General features: G+C 46.5%; 2 protein-coding genes across 3 annotated transcripts; both read left to right on the forward strand.

Moving 5' to 3' along the window:
• The first annotated feature begins 1,939 nt into the window (after positions 1–1,939).
• On the forward strand, positions 1,940–13,334 carry sympk (symplekin). 2 transcript variants are annotated; one of them, XM_036525693.1, is made up of 27 exons: positions 1,940–2,042; positions 2,630–2,771; positions 2,896–2,961; positions 3,160–3,213; positions 3,326–3,399; positions 3,692–3,818; positions 3,948–4,197; positions 4,497–4,667; positions 4,800–5,039; positions 5,365–5,516; positions 5,625–5,775; positions 5,926–6,172; positions 6,528–6,678; positions 6,992–7,227; positions 7,404–7,485; positions 7,733–7,846; positions 8,318–8,465; positions 8,748–8,908; positions 9,168–9,276; positions 9,651–9,751; positions 9,957–10,047; positions 10,359–10,460; positions 10,923–11,110; positions 11,615–11,791; positions 12,119–12,205; positions 12,641–12,820; positions 12,912–13,334. In XM_036525693.1, the coding sequence occupies exons 2-27, from the start codon at positions 2,667–2,669 to the stop codon at positions 13,077–13,079; spliced, it is 3,732 nt and encodes a 1,243-aa protein (XP_036381586.1). In that variant the 5' UTR covers positions 1,940–2,042; positions 2,630–2,666; the 3' UTR covers positions 13,080–13,334. The 2 variants fall into 2 exon arrangements, with proteins under 2 accessions (XP_036381586.1, XP_036381587.1); XM_036525694.1 differs by having other exon boundaries at positions 2,666–2,771.
• A 1,677-nt stretch (positions 13,335–15,011) lies between these two features.
• Positions 15,012–18,834, forward strand: rsph4a (radial spoke head component 4A). The gene is made up of 7 exons (XM_036525690.1): positions 15,012–15,266; positions 15,967–16,195; positions 16,439–16,747; positions 17,022–17,471; positions 17,942–18,086; positions 18,196–18,313; positions 18,597–18,834. The coding sequence occupies exons 1-7, from the start codon at positions 15,142–15,144 to the stop codon at positions 18,832–18,834; spliced, it is 1,614 nt and encodes a 537-aa protein (XP_036381583.1). The 5' UTR covers positions 15,012–15,141.
• Positions 18,835–24,629: the final 5,795 nt, after the last annotated feature.

A 24,629-nucleotide genomic window follows, 5' to 3' on the forward strand; every position in this document is an offset into this window, starting at 1 on the left:
AAGACAGAGCCTAGTGATTTTGTGTTCAAGGAAAAACAAAGGAGGCAAAGGACAGAGACCTGATGACTGTGGAGTGAGTGCAAGGGGTTGATACGGCCTCTCTCCAGGACAGAGCCCTTAGAGATAAAATGAAATCCAGCTGAAATGGTCCCTGAGATGCCCATCACTACCAAGGAAAACAAGACCAGGCGGTGATTTACTGTTTCAAAGGTCGCAGAAAAATCTAGGATAATAAGGACAGCAGGTTGGGAGGCTGTTCTTGCAGGGTGAAGGGCATTTGTGACAGAAAGAACAGCCATTTCAATGGGGTGGCCAGCAATTTTTTTGCAGGCCATGCAGGTCATTCTGTGTGACAAAGTGTGAAAATTGTTTTGGAGAGGAAGGGAAAAAGGGAGACAGGGTAGTAGTTTTTTGGGAAAGAGAAAGGTACAGTGTTTCTTGAGGAGAAGTGTGATGCAAGCCTGCTTTAAGGCAGAGAGGGCACAGTCAGCGGATGGGGAGTTGTTGATAAGTAATGTAGTGAATGAAAGAATGTCAGGTACAATCAGAAGAAGAGGAAAAGGAAGTGGATCCAAGGAACAGGTATTTAGATGGTGAGACATCTGGAGTTCTGAGGGCTCTGCATTTGTGAGCAGAATAAATGTGGAAAGGGCAGGATAAGTAAGTATATAAGTAAGTATAAGGGCTGGTGGCAGAGTGTCTGGGTTCGTAGATAGTGGCAACTTTCTCCTGAATTTTCTCCTGAAAATTACGGCCAAAGTCAACAGCAAGAGGGAAGAGGGAGAGAAGGTGGAGAGAGCAGGGAATAAAACATGGAGAACAGTTGGCAGGGGTTGACTTTTCTGTTTGTGAGTGGATGACTCCTGAATTCTTTAGTGAAAGTAAGATGCCTTGGCAGATAACAGCACAAGAGAGAAGGCCAAGAGTCGAATCTGGTAGGTGGAGATATTAGCTGGGTTGTGAGGTTTTTTGCACTTCCACTCCACAGCCTGTAGTCCAGCTCTGTCACCAGAAAATCAGCAAGGTACTTAGCCCGAATTGTACATAACCTGAATAATATCCAGCAATATAAGTTAGACAAGTTACCTTAAACTAGGATGCCTGCTAAGGAAAGATAAGGATTTTCGCTATTTGATACAATATTAGCCTAAAAGAGTGCCATTTTGAGGAAGATCTTTTTTCCCTGAACAGGCCCATGGCAACACTTATGATTTGAATAAAGTGTTCTGCAAGATTTCCAAAAGCTGACAGCAAGTTGATTACATGCCCAGAAACCTGTCATGTTGGTTTTGATGAAATATATAATGACGGATAGTTGTTTTTTTTTTCTTTTTGGCAAATCATATGTGAAGAACAATTCTGTGAAGATGTTTTTGCAACTTCTTCCACATGTAATCTATGACAAAAGCATTAGGTCCTCACTACTAGGAAATGATCCCTTTGAATGTTCCCCTTTCACAAACCTTCTGTTTGTACAGTATTATCGCCCAGTTTGCTCTGTCTTGATATTGACAATTTATATTTTCATTCTAACTAATTAACCTAACCTAACTGGTAAACTCCAAAAAAGGTAAATTTGGCACAGTACCTACCAGTAATACACATTTCAACTATCAAAACAGATCCATTTTTCTTCAACAGTTTTTACTCCCCAAATAAACTAGCTTTGTGTTCCTGTGAAATGTTTTGCTTATATGCATAATGTTCAATGGCAGGCAATTTTAGATGTGAGGCCTTTGTGAGTTCCATGTCACAATCATGCCTTAGCCGTGGTACATGTATTATTACCAGTTTTTATAACATTGCGGGAGTTACTGATTTTTGGTTGTTATTGTTCAATAGCGCCATCTGGTCACAAACAGTAATATTGAAACTACAGCACCAATACAACTACGCTTTCCACAATCCTCTCAGTGCTTCCTATTCCGGTTTTTCTTAAGTCAACATGGCGCGCTCCTAGAAACCTGTCGCCTCTCAGAATATCGAATTCTTTTCTGAAACCGAGTGGTATTTTCTTGTGAGCAATCTGTGATCTGACTGAGGTGAGAATGGGGTTGTCTGGGTTGTACTGAAAGTTTAATTAACAAATACTGACTTGCTATATAAATTAGCACACATTGTGTCCAACTGGCTAAGCAGCTAACGGTTCTAGCTAGCTCATTCTGATGAGGCGATATGAATGAAAATTTATCGAAAAACTGCGTTTTAGCCAGTAATCTATTCGTTCGATTTATTACTTATTCTTACTCCTTAAAACTGACACATTTGCTAGTTAGCTATAGCATTAGCTAATAATCAGTTGTAGTCAGTTAGCGAGTTAGCTTCAAGTTAGCTTTTAATTTATCATGATGTAAATAATATTGACAAATATTTTTCTTTCTGCATTATTTCAGGGATTTGATCGTAGCTAGCTATTGTTTCGTCGAAATTAAGCTAGCTGGTTAGGTAAACGAGAGAGAGTCAAATCAATGATGATGGTGTTGCCTCAGCGTTGACAGATATATTGTCAGTGACATGTTTGGTTTATTGACAGCCGTACAACTCGAAGCAAGTTCCCTTAAGCTTATATAGACACTTTGTTCCTTCACACCTGCATCTGGGGTTTTAGCGTATACTACTGAAATTTCAGTGATCGGCTGTGGTGACAGTTACATTACCGTGCCAGGATGGCGTCGGCCAGTGGGGAAGGCGCTGGCGTGAGGACCAGTGTCGCGTCGCAGTTTTTCACTGGCGAGGAGGACACGGCCATTGATATGACCACCAGCGAGAAGGTATATTGCCGTCGTTCCGGTCTTGCCGCTCGGTACTGCATATATCGCACAATGCATGCTATCATACTCTGTCGAATGGAACATCTTTTGGGTGCTAATGCCGTTTTCACTCCTCAATCCGCAGGTTGTGGATCTATTGAACCAGGCAGCCATGATTTCCACGGAGAGCAAGCTGGTAGTTCTAAAGCAGGTTTGTGACTAGCTCTCACTAGAAGGCACTGCTATGCACCTGTTGCAACCTTTAAAACTGCAAATTGAAAAGAAAATGCAAGTCAAGGGCGTGGGTTCATGGCAGTGGAAACTGAGGAAGTGGAGACACTTAAAAGAGGTGAAGTGTAAATGGTTTATGTGATGATGGGAGTTTCCTGTATTTCTCACAATATTACAGGTTCAGGAACTCATCATTAATAAGGACCCTTCATTGTTGGACAACTTCTTAGATGTAAGTATCATGCCTTTCCCAATAACTGATTTAGGTTTACAGTTATACAATTAGAAAAAGAAACATTACACTTAATCCCCTCCTCTTTTTCATCTCTTTTGTCCACTTATAGGAGATTATAGCATTTCAGACCGATAAATCGATGGAAGTTCGCAAATTTGTTATTGGCTTCATAGAGGAGGCGTGGTGAGTATACAAACCTACTTCGCTGTTACCAAACAATCATCTCTAAAGCAATCATCTATCTTTTTTTTTTTTGTTTTAATAAAGGTGTTCGGAATTGGCTAACAGTGTTTGTGTTGTGTTTATGTTTGTTTATGTTGTTTATGTTATATTGTGAGTAAAGTATTGGGCCAGGGCACAGTACTTTACTCACAATCGCCTCAGTAAATATGCAGCTGTGTATATTCATAAAACTGTAACCTGTGTAAGTTGCTGTATAAAGGTGCTAAATGACAATAATGTATTTATCTCTCAGTAAGAGGGATAACGAGCTGCTGCTGAAGCTGATTGCTAACCTGAACATGCTGCTGAAGGATGAAAGTGTCAATGTGGTGAAGAAGGCCATCCTCACCCTCACTCAGCTCTACAAAGTGGCCTTACAGGTACAACACAGTGTAACACTGTCATAGCTGCTGTCTGCTTGCTGTAACCTGGGCATGCTGAGATTGAACCTGTTGTGATGGCCAGCAGGGGCACTGGTGTGCACTGACCCTTGTCTCTGTGTGTGCCAGTGGCTGGTGCGTTCGAAAGTGGTGTCGGAAATGCAGGAGGCGTGCTGGGACATGGTGACCCAGATGAAGGAGGACGTGCTGGCCCTGCTGGACTCCGACAACGACGGGGTGCGCACCCACGCCATAAAATTCACAGAGTCCCTCATCATCACCCTCTCGCCCCGAACGCCTGACTCTGACACGCCCCGCCGGCAAGAGGGTGACATCAGCCTGGACAAGATCCCCCGGGACCACCCTTACATCCGCTATGGTGAGCTGGGTGGGGTTCTGCAAACCCGGTCACGGCAGAGTCCTTAGACCTGGTTTGGACCCTTGACCAGAAGAGAGTCTGGTCCTCTTCTGACTCAAAATGAGTGGGGGTCTCGAGAACGTTACTCTGAGATCCGGGTCACTGTCTGGGTGTTTGGACTTTGTGCCATGTTGTTCCTAGTGTTCTGGAATAAAGGGGAATCTTGTCTTTCTGCAGCCATGAACTGCAACTCTGTCACCTCTGTATTTGCCTGTATCTTGCTATGGAACACGTGTCATTTCTCTTGTGGTCCCACTCAGATACGCTGTGTGAGGAGGGAAAATCGGCTCTGGAGCAGCTTCTGAAGTTCATGGTGCACCCGGCCATCTCTAGCATCAACCTGACGACCGCGCTGGGCTCCCTGGCCACGCTGGCCCGACAGAGGCCCATGTTCATGTCTGAGGTGGTGCAGGCCTACGAGACGCTGCATGGTGAGCATCGCAGTCCTCTGTGGGCATGAGCAGCATGAAGCAGACCCACAGAGCCGGAAATGTCTGACTGCCAAGGAGGAACAGGGACGCTCTCCATCTCACTTCGACCTTCGTTTCTTTTGTCCTCCCCAGCCAACCTGCCCCCGACCCTGGCAAAATCCCAGGTGAGCAGTGTGCGAAAGAACCTGAAGCTCCACCTGGTGTCGGTGCTGAGGCACCCCTGCAGCCTGGAGTTCCAGGGCCAGATCAGCACCCTGCTGCTGGACCTCGGCATGGCACAGAGTGAAATCGCCCGCTGCACGCCCGCCCCCCGAGATCAGCGCAAGAGGGGCCGCCATGATCCCTTCGTCGAGGGCAAGAAGATCAAGATCGGTGAGTGCGGACAGGGACATTACCCATCATGCCTCCATGTCATCTAGGCCATTTACGTATTACCTAGCATGTCTACATAATACCCAGTCTGCTTCCATATTACTCAGCCTGTTCACATATTATACAGCGTTCCTTCATGTCATCATCATCAGCTCCCCTGCATATTACCCAGCATGGCTACATATCATCCATCCCAAATATCTATTATGTAGCTTGCCTACAAGATCATTCAGCATGGCTATATATTTGTTAAAATATGGGTACACAGTTTCGGTGTTAAAGTCCAAGGGAAGGCATATTGAGCAGGTTTGTGCTCTGTTCTCAGAGCCCACTCTTATAGAAGATGACGAGGACAAAGAGGAGCCTGCGCCGGCCTCGGTCCCCAAACCTTCCTCTGTCCCAGGCACGCAGTCTGCCATCGACCTCACAGCCGAGTTCCTGCTCCCGCTGCTCACCCCGGATAACGTGGCTAACCTGGTGAGGGAGGTGGAGGGAGTGAAGGGGAGATGCTGGCGTCTCTTAGCCCTGCACTGACACGGTTGTTAGCAGAAACAATGTCCTGACACAATCTCCCTCTGTTCCCAGGTGCTGATCAGCATGGTCTACCTGCCCGACGCCATGCCAGCCTCCTTCCAGGCCACGTACACGCCGGTGGAGTCGGCGGGCACCGAAGCCCAGATCAAACACCTGGCCAGGCTGATGGCCACCCAGATGACCTCGGCTGGAATCGGACCTGGTGAGACAGACAGGGAGCGTGGTGCAGGGAGAGGGGTGTTAGCTGTCCGACTCGCCACTTTCCTTTCCACTGACTTCTGCCTTTACTGTCTCTCCCCCTAAATACCGTTTACTCATTCTGCCCTCCACCCACCTCCACATCTGCCGTCAGGACTGGAGCAGTGCAGGGCGCGAGAGGAGGATTCCGGTAAGGAGGCGGGCGATGGGGAGGGAGGCGTGGAGTCCTCGCTCAGCGCTAAAGACCCGTTCATCAAGCGCAGGGTGTCAGCTGTGTCCCTGGGGCAGGCCATCTCGGTGGTGGGGGCCCACGGGGGGAAGAGCCAGGCTGACGACATAGAGAGTGCACCCCAGGTGGCTAAGAGACTGCCTGAGCCTATCCTGCCCTCCACACAGACTAAGTGAGTGCCTCTCCCCGTCTGACACACATTGACAGCTGGAACAGAGGCGGCAGTGTAGCATAGTTGCTAAAGAGTGGGACTCGTAACCAAAAGGTTGCTGGTGGTGGGCCACTGCTGCTGTAGCCTTAGGAAAGGTGTATAACCTAGAATTGACTCTCAGTAAATATCCAGCTATAAATGGATAACATGTAAAAATTGTACCCTCTGTAAGTCACTCTTGAAAAGAGTGTCTGCTAAATGACTGTAATGTAATGTAACGAGTGCGCAAGGGCACAGCAGAAGAACTCCATGACGCTTGTGATTTCTTTTCCTCTCGTTGCTAAGTCTTCATAAACTGCTTTGCCCCCCCATCCAGAGCACCCGGTGCAAGTGGACGCAAGAAGGTCTTCCGAATAGCGGACGTGATCCAGCCCTTAACGGACGCCCAGATAGAGAAGCTGACCAACATGGCAGTCAAGCGCATTCTCCAATCAGAAAAGGCCATAGCACGCAGCGGGATGGCCCATGTAAGTTAGGGGGAGCAAGATGCACAGCACAATCAGATTTTACACCCTCTGGTTATCTCTCCCTTTTCCCCAGGTGATCTCCCCCATTCATTTCAGTTCTTTTGCTTTACTAACTTCGACAATACATGTTCATATCAATTAAAGTATGTGCGCATATAACAAACTGAATCATAAGCAAAACAATTAAGTAGTCATCACAAGGTTGACATGAACAGTTTTAAGTCATCAGATGAATGGAGGACTTGAATTGTTCTTAGTTGCAGCATTCCCTCCTGCGATGTGCCTCTCAGTCACTTCCTTGCCCGCCACACAGGTGCGTGTGAAGCTGTTGTCCCGCCTGGTGACCCAGTTCGACGGTGTTATGAAGGATGAGGTGCTGGAGTTCGTCCTGGAGGACATCCGAACCCGCAGCGACCTGGCCTTCTCGCTGCTTTACCAGGAGTACAATGCCTACCTCAGCCAGCTGCCCGCCGGCTCGCTGGAGAGCTACGACCACTGCCTCATCACGCTGCTGTCCGGCCTGCAGGAGAAGCCTGAGCAGAGAGACGGGTGAGGGAGGCCACCCCTGCTGCCAGACGTGCGCTCACCAAACAACCTCTGATTGTGCCTCTTGAGTCACTGTATCAGTGGGACTGTGACATATAGTCCTTGTCTGCCTGCAATTTTTCTCTCTCCCTTCTTGCTGTCTCTCATTCTCATTCTTATTTTCTCTTTCTGTTTTTCAGACTTTTCACAAAGCTGGTTCTGGAAGCTCCTCTGATTACGGAGTCTGCTCTGGAGGTGATCCGACGCTACTGTGAGGACGAGGTCAGACATACTTTCCTTCTCTGATGTCAGAGACACAGAGGCTGATAGCTTTCTTTTGCTCTCATTGGTTTTAGTTACCCATCATTTGCTTCCAATCTTTTAATGTACAGTAAACATTGAAAATGTGGAGAGTTGCAGAGTTAACTGTTAGTGTTTTATAAGTAGTTGTAATCTCTGTGTCTGTGTGTGTGTGTGTGTGTGTGTGTGTGTCTGTGCTCATGTATTCGTGTGTGTTTGTGTGTTGCAGTCGCGGGTGTACCTGGGCATGACCACTCTGAAAGAACTCATTGTGAAGCGGCCCTCCAGGCAGTTCCAGTACCTACACGTTTTGCTGGACCTCAGCTCCCATGACAAGGACAAGGTCAGTGTCCCCAGCCCCACTCTCCCTCACTCACACACAGGGCACCGCAGTGAGGCTGCCAGGGTGGAAGTACAAGGTGACATGATTCCTATATTTCTTGTGTAAGATGTCAAATTATCGGTTTCATGAGATATAAAATGTTACGTTTACACTTTAACAGTAGGATGAGAGTGAGCCTATGTATTGGTACTCTAGGTTTAACTGGTGAATAGTGTCAGTTTTAACAAGACCTTTTACTCTCAACACTGTAATCTGGAACCTTTAAGAATTCAAGCGCATGCAGGTGTGCTCATGAATGATCAGCAGCAATGAGACATCCTGGTTCCAGTTCTAACCGATAACCAAGGTGAAACGTTCCAGGCTTTCCTGCTGATGACTGTTAATAGACCCCAGTCCCCAGCAGGTACTGAGAGGAACTCGGGTTACATTTGTGTGTAACGTTCTCTGGTGTAACTGTGTCCGTGTATTCAGGTGCGCTCCACTGCCCTGACATTCATCAAGCGCATGTACGAGTGGGACCAGCTGAGGGACTACATCGAGAAGTTCGCTCTCAACTACATGCAGCTGCTGGTGCATCCAAACCCGCCATCTATGCTCTTCGGGGCTGACAAGGACACGGGTGAGGATGCGCATCCCTGCCCTCAGAGATGGGCCCATCCCAGCACACTATGAATTCCTGTCCAGAGTGACTTAAATATCTGACATATTTGCATACTAACTTATATTCAGTTATACAAGAGGATATGTTTAATGAAGCAATTTAGGTTAGATGCCTTGCTCAGTGGTGCAACAGCAGATCCCCAGTAGTCCATCTTTATAAGCAGAGTGCCAAGTCACTGCCCTAATACGTTGATTCTCTATCTATCTGTCATCCATCCATCCATGTGTCTGCCCCTCCCAGAGGTGGCCTCACCCTGGACGGAAGAGACTGTGAGACAGTGCCTGTACCTCTACCTCTCCCTCCTGCCACTCAACCACCGGCTGGTCCACGAGCTGGCGTCCGTCTACACCGAGGCCATCGCCGACATCAAGCGCACCGTGCTGCGTGTCATCGAGCAGCCGGTACAGTCCACATCGTCCTCCCTCCACTTCTGTCTCCGTATGTCCCCTTCCCCTGGCCTGCTTTTCCTCCTGACTCCCCACCCCAAAGCGAATGCAAACTAACCCAACAGTAAAATGAATTGTACTGATGAGAAGAAATTTGTTGCCAAACCATTTGTTTCTCATCAGTGCTGCTGTTTGTTCAGGTGTGCTCTCTCTCTCTCTCTCTCTCTCTCTCTCTCTCTCTCTCTCTCTCTCTCTCTCTCTCTCTGTTGTGCAGATACGGGGCATGGGGATGAGCTCTCCAGACCTGCTGCTATTGGTGGAGAACTGTCCTAAGGGGGCGGAGACTCTGGTCACCCGCTGCTTGCACATCCTGACAGACAAAGGTAGAAAGCCATGCCTCACACCCATCAGTCAGCAAAATCATGCACTCTAAGGAGGTGGGGTCCTGCTGGGGCTGCTCACTGATGGCCAGTTCATTCTACACCATTTTGTAGCCACCATTAGTAGCCCTGTGGCAGTGTCATTTGTGGTAAAGTACTGGATCAGAAATGCACTCTTCTGGTGGCAGTAACATTTGGAGAAAAGACTTGCCGTACAGCTGCGAACATCACATCTTGTGAACTGGCAATGAATGTGTCAAAGATGTGTGAATGTGTATGTGTGTGTGTGTGCATTCATGTGCGCATGTGTGAGGGGGAGAGCGAGGTGTGTACGGCGGTGGCAGGGTGGGACACTAACGGGTTGTGCCGTGTGACAGTGCCTCCCTCGCCGGAGCTGGTGGAGAGAGTGAGGGACCTGTACCACAAGCGTGTGCCGGACGTCCGCTTCCTCATCCCTGTCATCAACGGACTGGAGAAGGTCAGGAGGAACCCGTTCTCTCCCTCGTGCATCGTTACAGCTCAATCCGAGATTACCTTTTACTACAGTCACTTTTCCACTGTCCATACCCAACTACATGTCGTGGTCCTTGTGTTGATCTTTGGATTCCCGATTTGTGGAGGAGCGGCTGTCGTCATTTCCCCGGGGCTGATGGCTTGTGCACATGTTTTGTGTGTTTGTGCAGAAAGAGGTGATCCAGGCGCTGCCCAAGCTCATCAAGCTCAACCCTATCGTGGTGAAGGAGGTCTTCAATCGGCTGCTGGGCACCCAGCACAGTAAGAGCCACTGTTCCATTTAATAAAAGAAGAAGCTGACATTTTAGAGGGTGGCACAGAGAGAGAAACAGTGTGCAGTGTAAATGCAATACACCTGTACGTCTGTTTGAGGGTAGAGCTGTAATAGCAGACTGTATTTGTTGGGTAATTCCTGATGACTCTGGAACATACTGGGTGCGTAGTTGTTGTTTGGTGTGATGTGTGTTACTTATGCTGAGAGTATAGTGTCACATAAACTAAAGGATGCATATGTAGGGCCAGGCTGTACAAAGTGACAAGATGGTGTATTTAAACCCCCCCCCAATCCGTAGGTGAAGGCAGCTCCTCCATGTCTCCCCTGACTCCTGGAGAGCTCCTGATCGCCCTGCACAACATCGATTCAACCAAGTGTGACATGAAGTCTATCATCAAAGGTAACCAGCTGCTGGTCTCCCCCTGTCTCTTTCATCCACAGGCTAAATTTGGTGAAGTCTCCAGAGAAATCACATTTCGGTTTCAGATTTTTCAATGTTAAACCCATTGCGATGCTAGCGTACCAGTGGAAGGTGGTTTTCATTTCATTGCTAGCCCAGAGAAGAAAACTGAAAAAATGACAGCAAATTTAAGTAGCGTTCTCTTCAGTCCTTCTCCTACTTAAGTGTTTCACATTCAAATGTGACTTTTTCCCTATTCCCACATTTTATTTTTTTGTTGTGTAAATCACTAAAAAACACTTCCAGGAATTTGTCAAAGGACAAGCCACACAGCGTGAGTTGTGAAGAAACCCTTCTGTTCCCCAAAAGAAGGGGTCACTTTGTGTGAGGCACCTTGTCTTTCCGGTACGCCCGTCAGTACCTGCTCCCGCTGACGCCCCTCGGCGCCCTCTCTGTCCGCAGCCACCAACCTGTGCTTCGGGGAGAAGAACGTGTACACGTCGGAGGTGCTGGCGGTGGTGATGCAGCAGCTGATGGAGCAGAACCCCCTGCCCATGCTGCTGATGCGCACCGTCATCCAGTCCCTCACCATGTACCCGCGGCTCGGCGGCTTCGTCATGAACATCCTGTCCCGCCTCATCATCAAACAGGTCGGCTCCGGCTGCCAAAGCGGACCCCACTCAGTGTCGTGTTTGGGTGGAAAAAATGCACGTTTTACCCATTTTGGTCATATTCATATCCCAAGTGTGGAAGCAGGAGTGTACTGCTGCATATTTTAAACCATCCTAATCCGACGTGTCGCTTCCCTGACAGAGTTTAGATGCATCAATGTGGTTTGATACAACAAAATGCACAGTGGTTGCTAGACAGCTTGCATGTTACTGGGTATACCTATCTAGCCAGGTTTCTGTTTATGAAATTTATAGTTCCTCAGCTGTGTTTCAGCCAGCATCAATACATGAATAATTCTGACTTGCACATATAAAGAGACCAGTTTCCAAAGCAACCATCCACACACAATGCAGAAGCCTATTGAAGCTTTTCAAGTCCTTGTATGATGAACAGACTCAAACATGCAGATTTTGTCAGCTCCTCTTTTTGATTTAAAGACGTACAGCTGTTAGACAGTAGCTCTGCCGGTGCTCCGCCTGCAGGTGTGGAAGTACCCCAAGGTGTGGGAGGGCTTTGTGAAGTGCTGCCAGCGGACCAAGCCGCAGTCCTTCAGTGTCCTCCTGCAGCTGCCCCCGCCCCAGCTGACCAGCGTGTTCGAGCGCTGCCCCGAGATGAGGGAACCCCTGCTGCAGCACGTCCACTCCTTCACCCCCCACCAGGTAACTGCCGACCCACGGTATCATCACCACCACCGAGTAACTACTGACCCACAATACCACAATACCATCACCCCCCACCCCCCACTACTGCCTCACAATACCGTCACCCCACCAAGTAACTGCTGACCCACAATACCTACCAATAATCTCCCACCAACCCTTTTGCGTGAATGGGTCTATCCACTAAGTCTGTGCCTGGGAATTCTGAAGGTCCCATTGCTGTCTGTAGTAAATGGCCAGATCCTGGGGGCCATGCACAATGTCCCAGGGACTCTTAACAGCCTTTATCACTGTCTAAACACATTGTCCCTCTCTCTGCAACTCCAGCAAGCCCACATACCGTCCTCTATCATGGCTGTCTTAGAGGCCAACATCAAGCAGGAGCCGGAGGCCACGGAGCCTGAGGACCGAGAGGTGAGAAGCCGTCGCCGTTAGTGTTTGCGGCAGTATCATACACCAGTCCAAATAGCATTACATTACATTACATTACATGCATTTAGCAGACGCTCTTATCCCTAGCAATTTCCAGCACAATAGAACATAAGTGTATCCATTCAAGTTAAATGAGCAACAGTTTCATACCAGGCTAACAACACTCCCAGGCCAGTGAGTGTGAGCAGAACACTGTTCAAGTCCTACCACAAGTTAACAATCTGACTAGGCAATGGAAGCCAAGCACACTTCATCACGATACTATACATAAAATAAACATCAAATCCTAGAGCTAGCAGGTATTAGGGGGTGGGCATTGAGGTGGAACCGAGATGCAGTCTGAAGAGGTCGGTCTTCAGTGGGTCTGCAAATACAATGAAGACTACGACTACAGTGTCGGCCTCTGTTCTTTTTCAGATGGAGCCCCCAAGTGTCATTCCCACCCCAGCAGCTATGGTCGAACCTGCACCAGTATTGTCAAAAGCACCAGATTCACAGGCCCAGCAGTACCCAGCTAATGAGGAAGAGGAGGATGCCGTAGAGGAGGGAGAGTCAGGTCTCACCAGCCAGGATAACCCTGTAGATGCAGTGGCACAGGTGAGTGTAGAGGTTTCCATTAAACAACTGACCGTACTGTTTGTCTTGTATCAGAAAATAAAGTTAACTGAAATTAATGCTTCCCCACCAGGAGGACCCGGTGGAAACTGAGGAAAGCTCCACCCCTGCTCTCATAGAGAAGGTAGAAGAGCCAATGGAGGAAGCTGCTGTGGAGCCGTTGGACATAGCAGACCAATCAAAAGAACCAATAGAGGAGAGTAACGCAGAGGCGCAGACTGATGTTGGTGATGTAGAATGACGACCTGAGGAGAGAATGAAGCAGCTTAAATGCAAAGAAGATGTCACTGAGGCAGAAAGGAGTAATGCAGTTGAATTGCAGCATCTGAGCTGCTAAAGACCTGAAGTAGGCACAAGCTGTCTGAGTCACATACCACGGGGAACAAGCGCTCTGATGAAGGCCTAAAAGCTGTCATAAAAACCTCTTTGTGTTTTGAAGATTGGACATTAAAATTCTATTAGATTTCTTGGTTTGTTATTTGTTTGAGACAAAAATATATCCCACTGGGAAAAGATGTGAATGATAGTATCTTTTCATATGCTTGTGTTAAGCAAAATGCCTTTGCTGAATTAGAATAAAATGAAACTTAAAATTCATTGTTGTTATTCATTAGTTTAGCTAACACCCTCGTTCAGGGTAACTGAGTTTTATACACTTTCCATTCTTATAGAATTATGTGGTACTGAAGCCAGTTAGATTAAGTATCTTGTTTAAAGGTATACTTGCAGTACATCACTTGGGATTTGAGTCTGCAAAATGCTGGTTACAAGTGCTCCCCAACTGCAAAACCACACTACTGAGCCAAATGTGAAACTGAATGATGATTCGACTTAAATTTCTGCCCATTTAATTATCCGTATATTATTGCTGTCTTACTCAAATATTACCAGATTCAGGCAGGATTCATAATTATATAGTTATAAATGGGTGGAAATAGATTTTTTGATCAAGAAAGAGGGGAATATTTAGTAGTTTTGGACTTAAGGTCCAAAGTTAAATTTAACTATTTTTAAAAGTCTGAAATATGTGTTTGATTTCATCAGGCTGGGAATACAGATGAAGATGAATGTATTGTGCTGGAAGCTGTCATTTACAGTCATCCCAAACCCATAGGTCTTAGTAGTTACTTAATTATGTAAAATGTGTTAAATGTGTTTGTAAATCAAAATTATTGTAGTTTACATTGCGCCTAATGAAAAGAAGCAGAAGAATCTGAACAGCTGGTACGATATGAATGTGACTTAATAAAATAATCACCATACACATAACACGGTTATTATTGCTATCCTGCATCTTCGATAGCAGATAGCGGATCGATAAACATTTTTTAAGCAATTCTAAGTAAGACCCTTGTATCGTCCCATAGTGATGACTATCATCCGTGTGACCACGATTATCCTCATCGAAATATGTGCTGTTCAATATAACATATCAAAACGGTATTATACATAATTCAAGTGAATTTTGAAAATAATCAGTTGAAAGTTACAGTGCCTCCAAAATAGCACATTGTACAACCCTAATTCCATTTCATCCGCATTTTTACCAATAAGTGACACACACAACCCAATAACTTTCCTTGTAATCAATAAATTGATTTAACTCTTCCCTAACTAGTTTCACATGTGATTTACATCACAACTGATGTCGTTCCCCTTGGCCTTGTTTTCACGGTATAAAAATGGTCTGCGTGCATAACTGCTGTCGGGTGTTGTAGTCGTTCAATACCGAAAGATTTCGTGGTCAGTTTTCTGTGGTTGGTGGTTCCATCAGCCATTCTGACCGTAAAGTGACAACCGTGGGGTAAAAGTGTCAATGAAAGAATGTTCCAATCAAATCTTTTTGTAATGTACCTGTTGTTGATCATAAGCATATCTTTTGCAGTAAGAACAGTTAGCAAACTATTAAGTTTTAGTATCGTTACTACAGAGCGCGGTCTTTCAGTGGTCAACTCTGTGGCTCAGCCACATAACAACCACTTTGTTTACCCTAGCAACTCAGCTGTCTCGATTCAGCAGCCAGGTGCAACCGCGCTAACGTTACGGGACTCTAGTAGCTAACGTTAATAGTTAGAATAGCGTTAGGTGAACCACTTTATACAGCCACTTTTTGCACACATATAAAACCTGTAAACCATATTAAACTTATCCTTTTTTTTGCTAAGTAGCCAGTTACTTCCTCGATACGCTGGGTGACCAGGCTGAGCCTAGCTACCAAAGCTAGAGCAGCTGTATAACGTTAGCTGACTGAGTTTAGGAGCTGAAAGGTCGCGATTATTGTTGCCAGCTCTCCAGTTTAGCTAATGTTACCTAACGAAGATCAGAAGATGGAGCCCCCAGGGGAAGTACTGAATAACCAGACGGAACAGGCGGCGATTTGCTTCAAAGCTTTTATGCTTAAGAACAGCACGAAGTCAAACCTCAATCTGTGAGTACCTAAATCTGACTCCAAGCCGAATGCCACATTTAGCTATTTGTTTAGTTTAGACTAGGTAGGCTAGTTACTGCCAAACAAACTGGATACTATTGTGTCTGCCACCGCGATACTTGTTGTCATGACAACCTCCATCAATTTTTGTCCAACCAAATATGAACATGTTATGCTATATCTGTCTAGCGCAAGATACCCAAATCCCCTTGTAATTGTGTGAAAGTCTATTGCAACTACAGCATAAATAAATAAATAATTTTTGTGTTTCCTAAAAATGTGTTAATGCCATTACATTCTCTTGTGAGGTAAAACTCCTCAGTCCATAAATGCACTTCGGTGAATGTTGGTGTTTAGAGTCTTTCTTCCCCGTACCATTTTAAGGTACACAAGGCACAGCTTTTTGTTGTTGTTATGACTCTTGTTCCCAGTTCTTTAACATAATACTCTTTCCACTTGATTGTTACCTCTTTTCACCAAATGGTCATTTTTTTTTGAGAAGCTCAAGTGCTTTATATAATGAACAGTCTTTATTACAGTTGTTGTATGTGTTCTCCTTTTGAACATGCCAGTGGCTACAATTATATAAGGCAATTTTATTTATGCTGATAGTTGTCACTCTTGTATGACTCTTGCATGAAACTGGTATGTAAGTAGATAAGACTGGTCAGACTCGGTGAGTCCCCCCTCCACCCCCCAGGTATGACCACTTGGTGCGCTTGCTGACCAAGGTGATGGACGAGCGGCCGGAGAATGCCGTGGACGTGATCGAGGACATGAGCCGGGAGGTGAAGCGGGCGGGGCTGCGGGACACTCAGGGCACCCTGCGGGACACGCCTACCATCTCCGCCGCCCAGCTGCTGGCTGAGCAGCAGAGGGCGCTGTTCTCCCGGGGGGGCGGAGATGAGGCTGAGACGGAGGAAGAACTGGTGAGAGCCAGCGAAAGAGGCTGATCGTGCTGTTTTAGGAGCTCGTACCAGGAAGGCAGTGGGTACCTGGCTGTTGCACCTTCACCAAAAGGCTAAATTATTAATGAACAATAATTGATCATTTAATAATATTAAGTATTTAAATGAGATTGTCTTGGCGCAAACCAGAATGTGTGTAAACTGGTTATTAATGTGTTGCTGTGCAATAACATGGCTGTATTCATATAATATTGTCCTCCTCAGGTAGAGACTCCCCTTCCCAATGTGGCTGAGCTGAGCTTTTACCTGGAGCAGGCTGGGGTGGGCCTGGGCCGGGAGGAGACGCAGCGGATCTCCCTGGCGCTCAAGCAGCTGGTGGACACACAGCCACTGCAGCGCTGTCGCTTCTGGGGCAAAATTCTGGGCACAGAGGGAAACTACCTGGTGGCAGAGGTGGAGTACAGAGAGGGGGAGGAGGAGGAGGAGGGCAGTGCACAGGAGGAGGGGGCAGAGGAGGACGCAAAAGAGGGCGGGGACAACGATGAGGGGGAGGAGGAGGAGGAGGCACAGGAGGTGAGTCACTGAAGAATGGAGAATGCTGTGGGCTGCTTTCTTAGTCACTCTTACAAAGTATCTAAGAACACATTGTTTAAGTGTGATGGATGCACCATGAGGGCATCATGTAACCTTTAACTTTTTCATTTTTATTATAACAGCAATCATATTGTGTTATGTTTATGAGAAAAATGTCTGCAGTTGTGGCACAACAATCTTCACGTTTCTCATAACTGCTAGCCTGTTTAGCATAACGTTATGCTGCATGAGGATGTCACGCTTTGCCTTTCAGATCGACCCTCTCCCTATATCCACCTATAAGCCGCCCCCTGTGGTGCCAAAGGAGGAGAACCGCACCGGGGTGAACAAGTTCACGTACTTTGTGTGCCGAGAGCCGGGGCTGCCCTGGGTGAGGCTGCCCGCGGTCACGCCAGCCCAGATCACCGCCGCCCGCCAGATCCGCCACTTCTTCACCGGTAACCTGGACGCCGCTATCGTCGCATACCCCCCGTTCCCCGGCAACGAGGCCAACTACCTGCGGGCCCAGATCGCCCGCATCTCGGCCGGCACGCAGGTCAGCCCGCTGGGGTTCTACCAGTTTGGGGAGGAGGAGGGCGAGGAGGAGGAGGAGACGGCTCGAGACAGCTTCGAGGAGAACCCAGATTTCGAGGGCATCCCGGTCCCTGAGATGGTGGACTCGCTGTCCAACTGGGTGCACCACATCCAGCACATCCTGCAGCAGGTGGGTGGCTCTGGAGGGTTTGGGCATTGAGAGGCTGATCCTTTCCCCTCCTGTCGTGTTCATGTTGTGTATGTTTCTTTGTTTTTGGCATGTTGAACTGTTGCATTTGGTTTTAATCCATTGCTATATCAGACTAAAGAGGAAAAGAAAAGCTCTGGCTAAGGGAGAACAGAAGTGCATAACAGAGTGTTATCTGGCAGTATGGCACAGACCTACCCCAGTGTCTTTCTTATTCATTGGGGCCTGTGTGTGATGAAAGAGTCCATTAATGCCATGGAGGAGATGCTGGAATCCATGCAGATCACCATGTCCTCAAGCTCCACCTACATAGCCAATCAGTAGTGATTGCAGCTCTGCCCCTCACCAGGGCCCTGGGCCACGGCCTCTCTCTGTCTCCTCCCCTTGCCTTTTTATATTATGGAATGCATTATTCACCAGAGCAGTCTCCTGAGGAGTATGTCCTTTTTCAGGGCCGCTGCGTTTGGGTCAACCTGGCTGAGAAGCCCGAGGAAGACTTTGAGGAAGAGGCAGAGGAGGAGGAGAAAGAGGAGGAGCCGGATGAGCCGGAGCCAGAGGTGGGGCCACCCCTGCTCACCCCGCTGTCTGAGGATGCAGGTGAGTCCTCTCTCAGGAAAGAGACCATGGAGCTCTCCACCCCCACCCCTAGAGCCAGTGCCCTGGTCTGATGCGTTGACTTGGCTTGATTGCTGTTTGTGTGTTCTAGAAATCAATAACACCCCTCCCTGGAACTCCAGGATGTCGTCCACCCTCATCCCCCAGTACGCAGTGGCTGTGCTGCGCTCCAACCTCTGGCCAGGGGCTTACGCCTACGCCACAGGGAAGTAAGTATCTCTGTTTAATGCTTGTTGCACTGCAGTCTTTAGTCTCAACTCTGTGTGTTTACAGTTGTCCTATGTGTTTGGGGTTTATTTACACTTTCCCAAGCGTTCATATACTGTGACCCCACTACTTCTTGGCTCCAGAAACAGGCTTTTTGTTTGAAGGAAGTTCATTTATTTGAAGTTAGATTCCAGTAGGAAACCCTATGAGTTTCAGTCACATCGCACTGCCTGCCTGCCCGCTGTGAGATCATCACCGTTTCTTCTCCGTTCTGTCGTCCCACAGGAAGTTTGAGAACATATATATCGGCTGGGGCTTGAAATTCGTGGGAGAGGGGTACACCCCACCCGTGCCCCCGGCGCCCCAGCACGAGTACCCCAGCGGGGAGGAGATCACAGAGGCCCTTGACCCCTCCCTGGAGGAGGAGCAAGCAATGAGGGCAGCCCTTGAGGAGCAAAGGGCAGCCCAGGAGGAGGCTGAGGAAATGGAGGGAGATGAGGAGGAGGAGGAGGAAGATGACTGAGTGACCTAAAAGAATTATAGGGGGGATGAGGGGAGATGGAGAAAGGGGTCTCCTCTAAAGAAAGCAAAAAGTAAGCATCAGCTCCTTCAGAAAGATCTTAAATGTTTTTAAATGATCTTAAACCTTACACACATAAGCAGAACTTTTTGTCTTTCCCTTTGAGAGAAAGCTTGGTTGGGTCATCCTTTGGTTGGTAAGAAAGACCCAGTGTAAATTCTGTGCACGTTACATTCAATATAGATATGAACAGCTTTGAGCATATTTGTACACCATTGTTAATCCAAATGCATTCATATGTGCAAAGGTATTGCAGCACAAATAAATCAGGGTATTATTAAATATACCAGGAGATGGCAGTGTTGAGCAAGATAGGAGACTCATGGCTACAGACCAAATCTATCTTGTTTCATTAGTCTTGTGCTTACTGCACATCATATGAGGACAATTTTCTGTCTTTTTGAACATATTTACTCTCTTCTTTATTTACTCTCTTGCTTTATTTTTACCCCTGCAATTGTCATTTAGACAGGCCTTATCTGGGATTTTTGCATAATAACTGCTTCTCTGTATCGGAGTTAGCAAAGCAAGCTGTCATAGCAACTTTAATAAATCAATTAACCAGCGCTATTATGTATGTATGTAATTAAAAGTATGAAACAGGATTAATCTTTTTAATTAAATTTTTGGCAGTCGTTTTTCATTTTAACACCGCACTGTACCGATGTAATTAAAAGACACACACATGCACATCAACATTATGGACACCAAAACCGCACACAGAGAAACAATATTTATGGTGATTCAGTAGCAATTTCTTTCAAGTTAATTTAGTTTCCATAGTGCATTTTGGCTCATGCTTCTAATGTAAAATCTCCATTGGGGTGAATACTCATCATTTATGTGTTGGGTCAAAATTGTGACCGTCTCATTTTTGGGACAGGTGTACTTTTTCTATTGCTGTACATTTTGTACACAAATGGTACAGATCATATATGCAGTGTTCATTGATATTTGCTAGTGTTTGCTGAACCGCACAGGTGCAGCATTGCAGAATCACGAACGCATTTGGGGACGCGCCGCCTTCACCCACCTCCCAGCGCTCTCCTCCCCTGCTCACCTTTGTGTTGATCAGGAGGCTGTGTTTGTGCTCATCCGCACCAGTAATCAGAGGTTGTGCTGAATAGCGATTCTGTGCAATGTAAGCTCATTTGATGCCTCACTGAAACTCCATTATTACCGAGATGGGAGGAAATTAACTGGTATTGATGTGGAATGAGGCCAGAGAATTCAGGACTACAGCAGTGCTGGCCCAGCATTTGCCTAGCACGTCTTCAGCATTTTATGTGTGTGTGTCTTTCTTTCCTAAACACATTTCAAGGGCGTGTAAAAATAACTGCCTCTGATTTTTTTTTTCTTACCTGTTTGTCCCTCCCTCCCTCCGTTTTATTCTCTCTCCTTTCCCTTCTCAATCTTCCCCATGTCCAATCTCACCTCACTAAACTTTGCCCTGCCCTTTGAGATCACTGTGTGAAGAGTTATCAGCGATGGCATTTTTGGCTCATCATAGCCTGGCAGCCTCGCTCAACAAGACAGTGCGGCCTAGTTCCAGCACGCCTCACACCAGCGAAATGAAATCAACACACAACAAACACTGAACAGATGGGCTTTTGTTTGAAGGCTCTTCATTTAGTAGGAGTTTGGAGAAAAAGACAGAAAGAGAGAGGCACAGACAGAAGTAGTTGGATGTGATATCAAGTTTTTGTGAATTTGGGAGACAAAGAATGAAAGGAGAGGATGAGAGAGATGTGTGGAAAATGCTAAGCAGATTCATGTATCGATATACCTGTCACCCGAACATGGCCGTAATCTATAAGCCACTCGAGCACTGCATATTTTCTCTCCGTCAATGGCAGGGGAAGCAGGAATCGAAAAACATTCTGCAAAAGGAAACAAGGACTATCTGTGGTTGTGTCACAAAATGACAGGCAATGCTTGCACATGCTTTCCACAAAATCTTCAATTTTTCTGAATTTTCTGGGGGAGTTTGTCATCCTCAAGTACATGAAAAATACAAGCACAAAGAAAGGAAAAGCACAAACATAATGTGACACGCACAAAGGCACAAACACACAGACATCTGCAAAAACAAACAAGCCGCATTGGCTTGAAGCAATGGTGGTCCTCCTGCCTGTTCAGACAGCCAAACCCAGAGGCCATCAATTTTGAATGTTTGCCTCTGAATATTTCAACGGCCCGTCTCCATGTTCACGGCTGAGGTGATTGGTCTTGTCAGATCACCCGGGAAATATTTTCTGACGTAGTTGTGACAAGAGCATGGCATTGTTGTTTAAGGACTGCTGAAGAGTAGGGGCTCATAGCAGACAACATAGACACAGAACAAGTGATCATTCACCTTTTTTGTGTGCATAGAACACTCCATTGCACAGTGCTCCCAGGTGTAGTGCCTGCTATTCTCACACAGCCCCTGTGAAGGAGCAATGAGTGACTGTTTGGAGAGACGTCAGTGGGAGGTCCTCCATCACAGGGCCAGCCATTCAGGTACAGCTGTGCCTCTCTGCTTTGATTTGCTGTTAGATTTTGAACATGTCACATCCTCCTGTGTAACAGTCTGCTCATCTCAACACATGATGCTATGTGTCTCTTGCATCATTCTTGCACAGAGCAGTGATGGCAAGGTATGCATGCCATCCAGACCAGATCGAACCAAGCACACTTCAAAATGTGCACACCAAAAAATTACAGCACCAGGAAGAAACCATTTTTTAATAAATGCAGAATGGACTTTTTGCAATGCTGTGTTCAAAATTGCAGTAGGAGACAATTTTCAAAACTGTATTCATTTGCATTATCTAAAACGGGTCTTTCATGGCAGGTGCATGCCCCAGACAGGAAGAGTCTGGGTTATATTTTGTTTGGTGTCCAAGAGACTGCATCTGGCCATTTGCAGCAAGTTTACGTGAAAAAGTGCATGAGTCGGAGCTGGAGATGGAGAGAGGCTGTAAGAAATAAACCAGAGGAAGAATTTCAAGTTTATGCATTTGTGTGGGTTCGCCTGAAAACATTTCCAAATTTTCATGAGAGAAAATCTTCACAAAGCCCTTTAATGGTCGCCTGTGGGTGTTGTTTGAAAAATGATCAGTACTTTCTCTTGCAATTGTCATTTGCGCATTAGTTGGAGATTGAAATAAATGTGTTGTTTTCTCAGGAAAAAAATCAATGAAATTTTCAAGCAAAATTTAAGCATTTGAAAGTTAACAGGTTTTACCAGGAAGTTTTACAGAGGTTAGACACGTCCATGCAAACAGTTTCACTGGCTTTCATTGTCCTGCACCTCCCTGTGTGGAGATGTGGAGACCCTTTGAAAAAAGATGGAGGAATGAAGCATGATGGATAAAAATAGGCCCTACTCCTTTCCTCTCCGCTTTCAGCCCTGCTCCCTCTCTCCTCTCCTCCAGAGTAATAAATAATCGAGGAGTGCTTGTCCTCCTTCCCTCCACCAGTTAATCAACCTTCGCCTCGCTGCCCTCTCCACCACGACGCGTCACTTTGATAAATCATTCAGACCTTCAGGATGGCAAGTCCGTCAGCGCAGGCTAAGCGAGGGGGCAGGCCAGTGAGCACCTTCAGATCCTTACTCCTGTCCCCCACTTATTCACCCCTCCTGCGTCCTTCTCTGTTCGTTCACCTCTCTCCACTGCACCTTGGTCTGCATCCCTCTTCCTTGTGATACAGCAAGCTCCGCCTCCTTCCATCCCACCCTCCTTATCCTCCCCCCACCACTTGAACTCTGCATCTCCGTCAGTCCTTGTACATCTGTCTGTTTCTCTCTCTGTCTGTCTTGGTCTCCTCCTCCAGCTCCACCACTCTCCAGCTCCAGCCTCCCTCGGCCTGCGGACCACTGCGGCAATGATGTCAGCGGCTCTCAAAACTCAGTTCAGCGCGGCGAGATCAGAAAGTGCTTTAATATAATTAATTAAATAAATAAATAATTAATGAAAAAAAATGACAGTGGAATCGGCGTGAGGCACTTTGAGCCTCACCTTGAGCCTTTGTTCTCTCGTTCTTTCTCTCTGTCCCCTTCGTATCTCTCCTCTTTGTGAGAGCATCTTCCCCCCCAATCTCTCCCTCTGTCCCGCACTCTGGCGCCCTTGCCCACTCCCTCCACTGCAGAGACATGGGACAACCACGTGCCAAGTACCAATTATTCTTAATCTGCCTCCATTTACAAAGCTGCCCCTCCATTCCCCCAGCCTGGCATATTAATCACTTTAATTGTTTGGGGGTGGTGGTGGGGGTGAGAGTGCTCTGTGGTAAAGCCTGAAAGTTTCAGGCACAGATTATTTTTTTCCCAGACATTTGTTCTTTAGTTTTAAGCCCCTTCAATGGTCATTTCCACACATATCTTTGTCTTTATTCACTTGTATTTTCACTGAATGATTCAATTGCTCAAAAAAACAGACAGTGACTGTGTCTGTGTGTGTGTCCCGCTGCCTTACCGCATTTGGAATCTCATATTTACACTCATACTGTGAAGTTAATTATCATCCAGCTTTGTTGTCATTGTCCATTTTCAGATATGAAATAATTGCTGAGCTCCATAAGCTCTGCCCTAACGTTTACAATTTTCCTCCAGACCCTGGGGCGCTAGTCTGGCTTTAGCAGTTTTTAGAACCTGTCTTTTAAAACTGCACAAAGCCCCAGATTGCAAAGCTGACCTCAGCTGAAAGGACATAGCGTTCATTGTCTGCTAAGGCATTACACCGCTGAGAGAGATGTCCTCAATATCCTTATTGCTGCCATGCTTATGAAACATGCTGACATAGCCCCGCATTGGCCATCTCCCTTCCTTTCTATTCATTGTTCAGTCTGTAAGGGCATGAGAAGGAGAGGTGAAAACAAGGTCTGCAATAAGACCTGAAAATTCACGTAACAGGAGACACTGTGTACACACCATCAAGCTATGCAAGGTGATAAGAAGCTTAAGGAATGTGTTTAACAGTTAACGTTACTCTGTATACAATCCGAAACCTTACAATGTAATTAGTTTGCAAGCGACCATCCAAAGCTTTCCTCCTCAGGGTCTTTCTTCTTCCACTTAGTATTGGCTTTACATAACATACCCTTTCCTGCATTTTACCATAAAATACACCACGAAAACATTTGCAACTTTTCAAATGCAATTCAATTGCATTTGAAAATTGCATGAAAATGATTTTTTGTGGATGTTATGCTCATAATACAGTCTTGTACTAGTTCTCCGCTGATCATTGCTCTCCTGGACCTGCACCTGCATCATGCAAGTGTCAGGCGTACCTTCCAAACATGTGACCCACAGGTTATACTGGCAGATCAATAGAAGCATCAAACATTACGTTATCATTACACAAACAGAAATTAATATTGATCGTATTATATGGAGAATTGTGGTACAATTGAAATGAAGGTCATTAGACCTTTTCTCTCCAATCAGATCCAGAGGTGGGTGTCAGTGAACATATGTGATTTGATTCCCTTTGATTCCTTTTGAATGTCAGAGTTGGAGTGCTGTTCAATAACTAAATGTCTTCCTGTGTCCTCCGTCCAGCCTATCCAACAGGTCCTGAGACACCAAACTCAGCATAGGTCTCCCGATTCTGGGGTTGTCCTGGCAATGAAATAGGCCACGCCATCTCCCTTTCGCCATTCCATCTCCGAGTACTGCGTTAGCTCTCCCCTTCTATCACTTTCCATCACTTCTTTCTCTCATCCCTCTATCTTCCTGCCTCTGGGTGCTC

Source organism: Megalops cyprinoides, chromosome 3 (genome assembly GCF_013368585.1).
Source record: "Megalops cyprinoides isolate fMegCyp1 chromosome 3, fMegCyp1.pri, whole genome shotgun sequence".
Taxonomy (NCBI): domain Eukaryota; kingdom Metazoa; phylum Chordata; class Actinopteri; order Elopiformes; family Megalopidae; genus Megalops; species Megalops cyprinoides.